Below are 13,861 nucleotides of genomic sequence, written 5' to 3'. Positions count from 1 at the left end.
AAAAAAAAGTGTTTTGTTCATTTGGGGTGGGAAAGGAGCATCTGTGAATTATGACAAACTATGCAGACATGCCAGCTGTGCATGGTCAAGTCACATAGAATCAGCTCCTTTATTACTTACAGCAAGTTGAGGCATTTGCACAGGAAATCAACATCTTTTGAACACGTAATACAGGGTGGCATAATATGCATAAAAGTACCAGGAATATACTCATATGCAAGTGTCCTTAGTGTTCTTCTTTCAGTGAAAAGAGCTCTAATACAGAGCCAGATACAGTGTACAGTCTACATTTCGCATTAGTCAGACTTTATATACCATTGATTTCATTATTCCACTGTCAAGAGAGGGAGTTACAGTTCCTGGATTAAAGTGGAAGTGCCTCCATTTTGAGTTCAGGAATGGGCGCAGTCGTGTAAACAGGGCAGTCACTCATTCTGTGTGGAATGTTCGCTAGGTAAACCGTAGCTCCTCCTCCTTCATCCTCATTCGCTTTGACCTTTCTGAAGCCCCGTCCCACCCACTGCCAGAGTCGCAGCATGTCACTCCTTCTCTTATATGTTTGCCATGAGAAGAGTCTCCAACTGTCCTGAAAAAGAGTAATTATCCGCCGACGGAAACAAGGGTCAAAGTGCACAGGAGTAGTAGATGGGAGCAGGACAAGTGGGCAGGGAGGGATAGTGGCTCTTCCTCAGCAGGTAAGAGGGGTTTTATATATTGATTGACAGGGGGAAGACCTCTAGACATAGGCAAAAAAAATCTGCTTGGAGCTGCAGATTCTGGAGGGGCTTATACTATCCAAGGATTGGCAGGGGATCGGGCAGGGGTTGGCAATACAGTGCAGCGCTAAGCTCAGGTGTAGCGCGGCATCTCGCACTGTTCACAGCGGTTGAGCGCAGGGTGATTGAGGAAGGTGCAGCTTTCACAGTTCCACTGGGCGCCTTCAAAGTCTTCGTCCCTCTGGGGCCCCGGCACTGGCTTGGAGCCCTGGTCCCCTTCTGACAAAAACGGAGCGAAATACTACATGAAAAAGACTGTGTGTTCATGTCATGAAGTGCGAAACGCAACAACAATTTAAGTGTCATCAATTCAAGGCTGCGATTAACCACGGCTGTCGCTCAACAACTATGTGTGAGGCACGCATTCAAGCATCAACCATTCAAGTATAAATGTTAACAGACATGGGCATTCAATAAATAGCATCTAGTTTCCATGCCAACACATTTGTGGAGACCAACACAAACCAAAGTCAGTTAAGCTTTTAGTTTCCATTTCCAAACAAAAATGTGCCGAACCTTCAGAGTGCTTGAAGCCAAATGAGACAAACATGAGAGAACTGAGGACTTGAAAGATCTTAGATTGAAACTCAAGTCTGTAACTTGTATGTATGATCCTACCCTAACTATAAAAGTATCTATTTTTTCTTCTCTTATTTACAAATATGAAACCGTCTCGTCACTCACTTTTATGTCCTGCTTTTGGACAATTCTCACCTTTCTTCCCCGGTTTGGGCGGCACCACGGGACCGGGCTGAATGTTGTCATAAAAGTTGTTCATTGCCTGTGGGTCAAACTTCCCTGTGGAGGAAAGCAGAAATCAGATACTGAAGTTTGTTTAGAAGTGCCCATCCCAGCCAGAGGTCCAGCCTGTCCAAGTTTCCAGCTATTCTCCTTAAACCCGCTTGGCCGTGTTCAGACCGACATTAGCACTGCGTGAAAATATGCAGCCTTCTCATTTACTGCAATACAGACGGCGACAGGTGGAAAAGTTTAACCTTGCTTAATTTTTCGCAGCATTGTTATGTGGTATGCGCTTTAAGCATTCAGCTATCAGGCTGCCTTGTAAGCATAATGTTTACCTCAGGACAGTCGAGACGACAGGTAAAATAATTGTTGCTGTGAGAATTTCAGAGCTGTAAAATCCTGTCTCATACTGTGGTATTATAAACCACTGTGTAGTTTTGGCCTGAACCAACACAGCTGCTTGCATTTTTTTTTTTTTTTTTTAATGCAGCGCTATTTTCAGTCCTAACAGCTGCTGAGGTAATCCCCGATCCTACAATAAATCAGCCCATTCAAGGACAATTCACACATTTACAGGAATTAACCAGTAGATGGTGTTTTGTTCTGAAATCTCCAATTTGCAGTACATTGTGGAAACATATTTCCCAATATTTGTTCTGTTTGTGAAATGTCCTAAAACATGACATTATTTTTCATTTGTGTAATTACAAACAGATATAATATCTCTATAATCACTATCTTCTCTTTCACTGAAGAGCTAGAAATGAAGACTTAGAGGTGACAAAAAGTGATTATTAACTATCCTTTCAATTGACTATCCTCTTCACTTGAGCATTATACACACCATTTTAACCAGGAAATAAGGGAGCTCACTCTCTCCTGAGTGTCCATATAGCCATTGGGAAGCTTTTTCCAAATCAGATTTATGACAATTATCAACATCAGATTTTATCATCAAAAAGAAATACAGGCCTAAGAGATACAAGCTTAAACTCAGATTTTAACTTGATATACTATGTGAGTGTATGAAAGCTGAGGAATGCAAGAGAATTAACACAAATTATGCATTTTCATTGTCTGTTTGTGAGAAAGACCACAACTGACCCCATTTTTAACTGACCCCAATAACATCCATTTATTCAACCAGTCAAAAAAAACTGGTCGCCAGCTCCCGTTTCCTATATTCTGCAAGTGACCATGGGTCAAAAAGTAGACAAAGTTAAAAGAATGTTTCCAGTTAAATTAACATTAAGTTGTATACAAATGTGTAATTAATATTCGGGCTGGGTATCGGTATTCAATACCTTTAAGGTATCCTATAACCTGGAACCAAGTCAGTGAGTGTAGACTAAAATAAATACAGTAATCATCACCTTGCGTAACCAAACCTCCTCAGTAAACACCGTCTCATTTGTAATAATTGTCTACATGTTCTAACTACAATAATAAGCACATGAAAAGCAAATAAATGCATCAATTTCCTTTCAACAACTAAGGTTTTATTTAGGAAGAACCTTCAGTATAAACCACTAAATGACAGTATAACATAATGATCTTGAGATCATTACGATATTTAATTGGTTTGATCTAATTAAATTGACCAAAAGTTCTGGTTGGGGGGATAATGTCATATTCAGACCTCTTACAAGTCAAAGCCAGTCTACCGTTGTCATTGTGGGTCTGATGCGTTGTATGCCACAGTTTTACAATATTACAGACTTGTAGCTACAAGTACTGTCAAAAGAGCCAAAATGAGTGTAATATTCCTTCTTTATTGATGCAGTTCTGGAAATGCCTTCAGCTGAAGTTTTTTTTTCTTTTCTTAGCATTCTTTATTTCATCTCCAAATTTATCCTTGCTGAGGTTTTGACCACGATGACATGATGAAAATAACATAATAGACTCGATTATCCAGCACTGCCTCATTGGTTAGTAAAAAATATGTTCTAGATTTGGGAATAAAAGCTCATTTCACGCGGTGCACTGAGCCTATTAATGTTAGTTGCTGCCCTTTTTTACACAGCCTGTTCAAGGCGGGAATGCTGCGCCTTTATTCCGCCTCGCTGTTCTGTATAAAAGGTTTGGACACGCAGTGGGGGGCAGAGTTGCTCCTCCAATAAGTCGGCTACCGAGGTAGTCATAGCCGGCTGGACGACTGCGTGAAGCTTCGGGATAGCTGGCATGGCTGGACAGGGAGCTGACACATCATGCTGGGATGCTATGTAAAAGCACACACCGTGGCATTATGCCGGTTTTGTTCAGTGAAAAAAAATAATAAAAGCGAAGGTGGCTTAGTGACGGATCTCCTTTACAGCGATAATGCGGTATATCTGTATAAAAAAGTGAGAATATATGAGATGAGAGTATAAAACAGCCTCTGTAAAACTGCAATGAACACCCCACCGGTCGGCAAGACCCACGTATATGTATTAACAGTAACGTTAGTTAGCCAAATTACTAACACTGTATTGGCTAACGTGCCAGACAAAAGACACTAGCGTTAGCGTTAATATTACTTATCATAAGCAAATCGATTATGTTTGCTGGTTTGGTGCCGATGAGCACAACATTTTTTTGACTTGTTCGCTTCCTTTGATAAAGTCGTGATTACTTTTTCGCGGTTCCAGGCTATTTTTGGGTAGGTGAGTCCTGCATGCCTTGCAGTAGAGGAGAGTCGTCTTCTTCATTTATTCGACACCAAGCCAGTCTATTTTCCATTTTTCAATAGTTGAAGCCGCAACTTTCTTTGCCGTCTCATTCGTCTTTATTTTGCTTGCTGGAGGTGGTGTTGGTGACGGCCCGGGACTTAGGTTTCTTCCATCGGGTGGAGCAGTTAGAGTTTTTGTAAGGAGGTAGCGGTCCATCCTGGCAGCGAACTTCACTGCAGATGCAGCAGGAGTGCAACACCTCTGTCAGGTATCGTAGTGCGTAGTGTGAACAACAGCGCTGTTTGTGTTTGTGTGTTGAAATTGAAATTAAATGAATTGGATAAAAATAAAATGATGGCATCATGTAGAATTAGGATATTGACCTAAACTGGTGAAGATAAAATTATTTTTTTCGAATTTTGGGGGAATGACTATTTGTATGGTTTTGCTCGCAGCCAATCACCGCAAGCGCTCTTCGATTTAATGCAACGTGTGATTGGCCCACTACAGCAGCAGCTACAACCCATACAGTCTGTGATGATAATACTTCACTGTGCAGTTTTGTAAAATTATTTAATAAATATTTCAATAATTTGAACACTTTCAAAATGAATTTGTGTAAAAATCATTTGGAGTGGTGGCATTTTATGCTTCCATTCACATGATGGTTATCAAATGAAGTAGAAAAAAAAAAGGTATTGAATGAAGTACTCCACTGGTATCAGTATCACTTTAAGGTTACTGTTTTGGTAGTTATCTTAATTTTTTAAACGATACCCAGCCCTAATTGGTGTGGTACCCTAATTTTGTTTCTTTAATTGTTGACATATAATAAGGACCTTCATTTACTGTGATGCATTGTAAACATTTTAGAAAAACATACAATGTCAATATCTAAGAAGTACAACTTCGAACTCGGGCATTGATCCACCCAAAAAAAAAAAAAAAAAATGTATTCACAGCAGGTTTTTGCTCCAAGTTTCGATTTTTTTTTAGTTTTATTTACTGAGCAAGCTATCCTCAAAAACTGAAAGTGAGAGGGATACTAGTGAGGGAAGCCAGTGTTCTTGTGTGTGGGGATATTTGAGAAGAAAAAGCGTCAATTTAATAAAGCAAAATACAAATAAATCCTGGCAAAGTCTGCAAGAGAACTGTGACTTCTGAGATGATTTATTTTCCAGAAAGACCACGGCCCAGATGTTCAGTGTCACTGGGCTGATTACAAGTAAATTGGTCACACTCTTGAGCCGGCTGCCAGTGACACAGTTTCAGCTTCCAACATCACCATTCCCGGTGAACAGATAATGAACTGCAACTTATTTCCACACACCATGGGTTAGGAGAGTTTAGAGGCAGTGCTGTCAGGACTACAGACAAACTTCTTTTACTACCGTCCCCAGAACTGTCCTGAAAAACAACTGTAACCGTCCTGAAGTGAATATAAACCGTACCGAAATCAAAATGTTGTTTCTTTACTTTGTAAAGCAAGACAGAGTTTGCCTGGGGTCCCCAAATTGGTCTGGAGCAGCAGCGGGCCACAGCGCTGCAGCTCTTCTCTGCTCTCTGCTATGTTTACATTTTAGAGAATGTAATTAATATTTTCCTCATTAATGATGTATTATTTCACCACCCACAACCCATCTGCTATTAATGTAATTTTTTATGATCCGAACTGCCCGATCCGCAGTTTGACTGCCGTGCTCACAGTTATAACTGCAATCAGTGCAATGCCGAGCATCACTAGTGTCCATGTACAAGCTATGTTTGATAAGTGAAAGGCTTAGATTACAACAAAAAAAGACCACAATAATAAATTGAAATTGCCTAAATGTATGCTTTAGCTAATATACTCACACACAGCCAGGGTACTGCTGTGTTTTAACCAGCAGCAACATATTTCTGAGGTCCTGCCAACAAGCTGTTTATGACTGAGGGGGTAGATGGACTGGTACCGCGGGAACATTTCAGGTCTCATGCTGAGTAGCCAGCCAGTAACTATAGTAACAGCATGAGAAGAGGTGCTCCGTTGTAGTCAGTGCTTGGTTCAGTTTTTATTTGCTAAGCGATAGGTTAAAATAAATAAGTAAAAAAAATTATATATAAAATCCCTTTCGTCCCAGAGGCGTCCCGGGGAAAATCTCTGTTCGTCCCAAACACATTTTCTACCGTCCCCAGGACGACGGGACGCTATTAGTCTCGAGCCCTGATGCAGTGAGATGGAGCCTCATTCATCACTTTAGACCCAACTCTGTCTGCTTCTGGGCCTGACTCTTTCAAGATCAATGCTTCCAAATAAATCAAGAGACACACTTCAAAAGGTTTATGTGTAGGAATGTGCATTTAAGTGTGTGCGTGTGGTGTGTGTGTGTTTGTATACCTCTAGACTGCAGTAGATCTGTCTCCTTCAGGGTACAGTCGATATCAATCTGAAGCTGTCTGTTCAGACTCCGCAATCGGGTCATCTCTTCAGGCTGTGACGGGTGCAAATACACAACCCAGTTAAATTAGACAAAAATAGGCAACAGCATATTCCACATCCCTCTTTTTTAAGGACTCTTAAATATTACTTTGTATAATACAGTAATACAATATGTCTTATAACTTATTATTACTCACTCTTGGGATAAGACTGGTGGAGTTGACTCGTCGAAAGCGCCTTTGAAGGGCGTCATATTCCATGTTGTTGACATCGGCCTTCAGCTGCTCTAGTTTCTGCCTCTCTAGCAGCAGTTCCTTCATTAGACGCTCCATCCTGGCCCGCTGGTGGAGCAGGAGAGCTGGAGAGAAACACCATCACACAAAATACTCAAAATGCAAGCAATACAAAAAATATGAACGAAAAAACCTTTTCTCAAGTTAGAAGTGCTTTGTCATACTGACTACCAGGCAACAATGACACAGGTACAGGTGACGGACAAACTAAAAAAAAAAGCCTCATGAAAAAAAATATATTTAAAAGGCAGATAAACATTTTGACCATAACAAAGTTGGTTAGTTGTAGTTCTGCTCTTTATAGTGGGAACATTATGTGTGCACTGCCAGCATTCAAAGATGCAGAATATATCTTGAAGTAAGGAGTGCTTCATGGTATCTGATCTGAGCAGTTATTACATCAGATCTCTGCATAGTCAATACACAGTCAAGGAATATTAGACCTTCTTCACAGGACGAGCTGCAATCACCAGTTGCTATTATAGCTCAATATCAATATTTTAATGAGCTTTCTTTCCTATTATCACAAAGCACAAAGTGATGCATGCCAACAGGTGATCATCCATAGCTAAACAGATATCAGGACATACATCAATATCAAAATAACGTCTTCAGTTTTTTACCCTCTCATATGATCTGTTGTGCGATCACTGTTACCTCACCATTAGGGCTACAACTAATGATTATTTTCATTATTGATTAATATTTCAATTATTTTCTCAATTAATCGTTTGGTCTATAAAATGCCTGAAAACAGTGAAAAATGTCAGTGTTTCTTAAAGCTAACATCATTAAATTGCCTGTTTTGTTCAACAAACTGTCCAAAATCAAGATGTCCACAAAGATCAAGAATAGCAGCAAATCCTCACAAATGACAAGCTGGAACTGGGAAATATTTGGCATTTTCTAAAAATGACAATCGCTTACCAAAACAGTTGCCAATTAATTTTCTGTCGATCAACTAATCGACTGATCATTGCAGCTCTACTCATCATGCTCAAAACTCTTAAATGATATGCACGTACCTACAAACTATGCTCAACAGTGGTTTCATGAGCACCAGCAAGAAGTCAAATGTCTTGTAAGTCAGCTATTCTAAGGCTAAAGGCAGCTGTCGTTTTTAGACAGGTCAGGACACCCAGTGTCAAACAGGAAAACACGAGCATAGAGTCACGCACATGCAGAGTATTAGATTTAGGGGGAAAAAAATCCCTTACCTTGTGTGTAGGCATAGTCATCAGAGCCTGAGCTTGAACGTCGGGGCATATGCTGAAACTGACTGGCAATATTCCCTGGTAGAGCGGAGATGGGCAGGATCGGTGGAGGGGCAGCGTTGTGCTCCCCTTGGTCTACTATATTGAGAAGAGACTCCGCCTCAGCAACAGGAGGTGAGCTGGGTGGCCTCTGGGCCTGGCCTCCTGGGGACACTTTGATTTTGAAGGTGTAGGCCGACTGGCCTGGTTGAGGAGAGGAAGCAGGCCGAGGCCTTGCAGGGCCCTGGTGCTGCAGGTACATCCCGGGGTGGAAGGCTGCCGGGCCTGGCGTTCCACTCATAGTGATACCCCTTGAAGGGGAACTGGGCGAGGGACTGGTTGCCATGTAAAGGGCCTGGGGGTGGGCGGTGTGTACAGGAGAGTTGCTGCGAGGTCGTGGTCCCTCCAGCGTAATCTCTATCTGGTTCTTGAGGGAGGCTTTTGTGTGGTAGGGCCTATAAACAGCAGGTTGCTGGGGTTGTTGCTGGTGGTGGTAGGACATGCTGGGAAGGGTTGGGGAGCTAATAGGAAGGAAGACATATTGCTGGTGTTGGGGTTGCGGCTGGGCCTGATGCTGCGGGGAGCTGTAAGGTGAGCCATATGTGGGAGTACTGTAGGGGGACTGCTGATGCTGATATACAGGCGTCCCTGAGGAGGACCAGGGTGCTGGCTGTGGGCTCTGCGAGGGTGAGGGTCGAATATACAGGGTGGTGTTGCTGCTGTTAGCGTAGTGCCCAGGGGGGATCTGCAGAGCCTGCGGGACATTGGGTATACTTTGCGAAAGTGTGACGGTTATAGGGTTCATAGTGTAGCGTGGGACGGGTGAGTATGTGGGAGACATGCCCTGCATTGTGGGTGGAGGTGTGGGAGTGCTGGCCGAGCGGCTTTGATCGTTCATGAAAAAAGGATTGTAGCCTGGGGAGGGGGCCATGGTGGCGGGGGCTGACAGTGGCTCGGGGTAGCTGGGCCGCTGGGGTTCGATGTGACTGTCACTGGTGCTGTGCACTAGGGAGCGTCCGACTCCTGCTGCTCCTCCATTTGCCTTGCTTGCCTCTGAGCCCGGGTATCCCAGGCTAATGTGTAGCATGTGGTTTCGACTCAGTCTCCCCTCCTCTGGACTGTGATGGAACTCTCCATACAGGTATCTGTTACTCTCCTGAGCCAGCAGGTGGCAGCAGAGATCCAGGTTATTGTTGTTCTGAGACAGCAACAGAAAACAGTTTCAGTTATGCAGTTTGGATCAGTGGGAGTGCTCATCTCGCTACTGAAGGATCATACTAAACCAGGTAGTATAAACTTTGCAACGTGATGTAAAATAAAAAATGCTTCTGTGAATATCACATTAACACAATCGTCAAATAATCTCCAAACAGCTGTTTAGAGTATATGCAGGAGTTGTATGCATACCTGCAGAAGGCACTGTGACACTACCGCATCTGGGATCTCCGGGAAACGCTGCTTGAGGTCCTGCAGGATGTGGTAGTCGAGCTGAGAGCCTCCCTGCGCCATCCTGAGCGCACACAGAGAGTCAACGAGCCCGGAGCTGCAAACGCTGAAATACCCGCTCTCGTCTCATCCCCTGAAGGTGAAGAGATGACAGACATAACTGAAAACAGACCTCAAATGTCTTGCAATAATCTTATTAGCACTGCTGGCCTGCCAAAAGTCTCTCATCCACCCTATGTGTCAGCAGTAATTGCAGAGAACATGATTATATACTCTATGAGAGACATATGAACCAGAGTTTTCAAAAAGAGCACGACTTATGCATCCCAGAGGGATGAAACAGACTAAATCTGTCAGACAGACGCCAAGAAAACACGCCAGCGTCGCTGGCAGTCCTTCAATTAGCACACTGGTGCTAGCAAGGTGCATGTCAGTGTGTTGTTGTTTGTTTAGCCGCACTGTTGCACCCAGCAACGACGACATACCATCGCTAGCTTTAGCAGGCTAGTTTGTCAGCATCAGCTAGCCTCCGTGCATCACTCAAACAAACAAAACAACCACGCCGGCGTGCAGGGCGGCTGCAACAGGAAACAGCATCACCATTACTGAGAGGTTGCCCGACACAATCAATTCAGCAACACATTCCTTCTAAACAAGCCTTCATGTTTAAATAAGATTAACTCCAATTCGTCACCTGACTGCCAGCTAACTTTGCTAACAGCTAACCGTAGCTTGGTCAGCTGTCACCAGCTCGGGTGTTGATGGATTAGCGACCAAAGCTAACGTCAGCGAGCGGCCTGATAAAACTTACCGTATGTTATGAGTCTCCCTCATGTCTCGGACCATAGCGGAGAGCTGTGATGTCTCTGAAATGGTGCGCCGGGGTTTGCCAGTTATTTGATTTGGCTGTATAACTTGTAGTTCCGTCAGGCCGCTGGGCTGCAAACGGGCAGGCTGTTTATCGCGATAATGTCAGATTTTCCCGGACCAGGAAGCTGTTCAAATCGACGGCATCGACACTGTCAATAGTGCGCATGTGTGCACGCCGTGCCCCTCTAATGATCTTCATATCGCTGTCGATGCAGTTCCCACAGGTTATCTTCAGCCTTTAAGGAACTGTTATCTCACAGAAATTAACATGATCAGCTCTAAGCACATTTTTTATTAGAGATGTTGATGATACGATGATAAACCGCGCAGTAACAGACACACATTGACAGACATTGAACTGTGTACACGTCCTGCAACAAAATCCTCTTAGTATTCTGTCATGGGTGATTTACAGTGGAAAAAGGCTTGTTGTATTCTTAATAAATATTGTGTTAATAATAAAGTGAAAGAATTTACCCTGTTAAAGAAGTGTTGGAAAGATTTAAGCTGAATAAATACCTGTGTTTTTCCAATTCAGAGAGAGAAACAGTATGTCTATATTGTTATATTATTGTTATATTATGATATTTGTATACATTTCACTGTGATCATTCGAATTTATTTTGGACAGATATGCAAAACTTTATAAACATAAAAATGAGTACTAATGGCTTAATGTATTTGATTTGATGTTATATTTTGTGTTCAGTGGGTTGGATAGTAACATTGTCTATATAATTCAGCTGCTGATCATTCTTGGTAAATTCCACATCCACAAATTGAAATGATCTGGCTCCAAACCTGCTTTCATTGGTTTGTTGTTGAACTCAAACACTATGGCACTTTAATCGTAATTGTGAAGAACAAAAAAGCTACAAAGACTTTGAATATTTTAAAGGAAGTACATATTATTTGAACTCTAGAAGGACTCAAAATTAATGGACTTAGGACTCCTCTGGCTTGTACAAAGTTGCTTTTTATTGTTTTTGGAAGACAACTTTTGTTTATACCTCTTCGTTGTAAATAAAGAAAGTTGTGGGGAAGAGTATCTTCTTCTTCTTCTCTGATGTTTGACAGCAACTGTCATTCATATTGTCTCAGTACTGCCATCATCTGGAGTTAATTAACTCCCACAATGTCCGGATTGTCACTTGTTTCCCTAAGGCCTGTCCACTGCTATGGGGTTACATTTGTGTCATAATAATTGAACAAAATCTCTCAAGCATTAAAAAAAAAGCAAAAGCAAAAAAAAAAATTACATCAAAGGCAAATTTACAAACTTTCAAGGTCACTGTTTTCAGTTTCACTGCTTAATTTTTCAGTTTCAGTTCTGAATACTTCAGTTTCAGCTCTCATGTGGGCAGATGTTACAGGGCTGCATCCCCATTAGTCAGTTACTTTTGGAGGGACAAGTCAAATAAGGCGTACTACTTGTTGCACTTCTAGACCACTGAACTGAAACTGAAAAGTTCAAAAGTGAAACTGAAAAATTAAGCAGAAAAAAGTGACGGCAAAAAGAGAAATCCAGATCAGTGAAAGAAAAGTGTAGAATATGGAATATTTTGTTTCACTTTTGTATAGTTTTATTGTAAATTTTTGCATTTGGGGTAACTTTTTTCACTTTCAATTTATTTTTTGATTTGATTCTCAGGAGAGTTTGTGCAATTATTATGATGCAAATTTAATCCCGTCCACGAGCACCACACTCCAGTATGTTCTTTAATCCTGCTCCTGTTATCCATAATCTTTCCATTTCCTCCATGATGTCTTTTCTCTTTTCTATATTTATTGCAGCTGATGATCTCATTATCCACATTTTCTGCTATTTAACAATGTTCATAAAGACAGTTGGATGTTTTCCTATAATATTAAGTGTGCTGTATAGATTGCTGTGTCCTATTCTTAATCTTGTTATTATGACTTCCTCTTTTCTGTTTCCTCCCCTGTCTTCCCCTTATCTCCTGATCCCACTGCTGTTGCCACTCTTTATTGATATTTTCCAACACAATGCCCTTTCTTTCTGATTTTGACAGTTTAATATGGATGTCTGTGTTTCCTTTCCTAAGTGCTTGTTTGGCTAGTTTGTGAGAAAGAAGTACATTTGGTTAATATTTTGGTCCTTATTATAGAAAGTGTGGCCTTATTTTTGAAGAACAAACTCAATAAAATGAATGTGTTTGTTGAGCAAACATCACACTCACAAATCAGGTTTGTTCAGTTTCCACACTCAACCTACACATAGGCTACATTTTGTGTTGAACTTTGGATTGAAATCCAAATTATAGAAATGTCTATAATCATGTCTGTAAAATCTCTAAAAACAAAAAACCTTTGAAGACATCCCTTCTTTTAAGACACATTGTGGACAAGATTCTCAGATTATTTGTATTTATACTGTATAGTTTCGTAAATAGATTCTCTGCATCATTTTTTCAGTTCTAAATGCATTTAGTCATTTAGATTTATATGTTTGTGTGTGTTTTTTCTTTTTTAATTCTCGGATTGACTTTTTCTATACTCCATGTACAGTTGTTTCTCTTGTTATGTTATTGTTCTTTTAATACATTTTTTTTTAAAAAGAAGTCCATTCAGTTTTTATCCTTTCATCCTTAAAATTACTCCTCAAAACCTTCATTATTCCATGAGAGATGGGTCATGTAAGTGGACAGACAGGGAAATAAAACTATTCATTCATTCATTCATTCATTCGTTCATATAATGAATACTGAGTGATCCAAACAACTGACACCCTTAAATCTTTTCATCCATTTACCGTTAAACTAAAAATGTTATGTATTGTTAGTAGGCCTACCCTCAAAAGACACTAGAAAACATCATTGATGAGAAACTATTTAACTCACTACACATTCAACATTGAATTATCTGGAGGGTACAACATAAACAATATTCAGCTGAGAAAAGAGACACAACTCATTTAATTTATTTTTATTTAACCAAGTACATTAAAGGTCTCATTGAGATCAAAACCTCGTTTTCAAGAGAGACATGGCCAAAAGGGTACCATAAATATTATACATACAAACAACATAAACAGGCTAAAAAACAACTTTCATGTGCTACAGAAGTATATAAAATATTCAGTTAGGATGCAACAAACAGGCATGAGTTTCCAAAACTATCTAAAGTAATGTAAGCGGACAATAAACTTAGAAGCAAACACATTGTCCACAAGTATATTTCCAGATGCTTTAAAACTGAATACACCAACAGTAATCAACTCTGACAATTTCAAGTGTTTCTATAAATTGTTCCAGGTGCAGGAACCTATACAGTCTGGTACTGAGCCAAGTGCAGTTTCCTAATCCGAAAAGCCTCCTACAAAAGGCCCATCCAGCTCTTGCTTCATGTTGCCCCAACACTATATATGCTAAATTTCACATGCGTCTGCATA

The 13,861-nt window shown here is 40.9% G+C and overlaps 1 protein-coding gene across 2 annotated transcripts; it reads right to left on the bottom strand.

Annotated features, from left to right (window-relative positions):
* Nucleotides 1–78: 78 nt before the first annotated feature.
* tab3 (TGF-beta activated kinase 1 (MAP3K7) binding protein 3) lies at nucleotides 79–11,062 on the bottom strand. 2 transcript variants are annotated; one of them, XM_042416756.1, is made up of 7 exons: nucleotides 10,391–10,702; nucleotides 9,541–9,712; nucleotides 8,098–9,331; nucleotides 6,785–6,945; nucleotides 6,546–6,639; nucleotides 1,491–1,574; nucleotides 79–995 (listed from the first exon to the last, which is right to left on the bottom strand). In XM_042416756.1, exons 2-7 carry the CDS (start codon nucleotides 9,640–9,642, stop codon nucleotides 850–852), a joined length of 1,821 nt encoding a protein of 606 aa, XP_042272690.1. In that variant the 5' UTR covers nucleotides 9,643–9,712; nucleotides 10,391–10,702; the 3' UTR covers nucleotides 79–849. The 2 variants fall into 2 exon arrangements, with proteins under 2 accessions (XP_042272690.1, XP_042272692.1); XM_042416758.1 differs by having other exon boundaries at nucleotides 858–1,017; nucleotides 1,461–1,574; nucleotides 10,391–11,062.
* Nucleotides 11,063–13,861: the final 2,799 nt, after the last annotated feature.

The sequence above is a fragment of the Thunnus maccoyii genome, chromosome 7 (assembly GCF_910596095.1).
Source record: "Thunnus maccoyii chromosome 7, fThuMac1.1, whole genome shotgun sequence".
Classification (NCBI taxonomy): Eukaryota; Metazoa; Chordata; class Actinopteri; order Scombriformes; family Scombridae; genus Thunnus; species Thunnus maccoyii.
The sequence above is the reverse complement of the archived record's forward strand: the minus strand, read 5'-3'. Positions and strand labels throughout refer to the sequence as shown.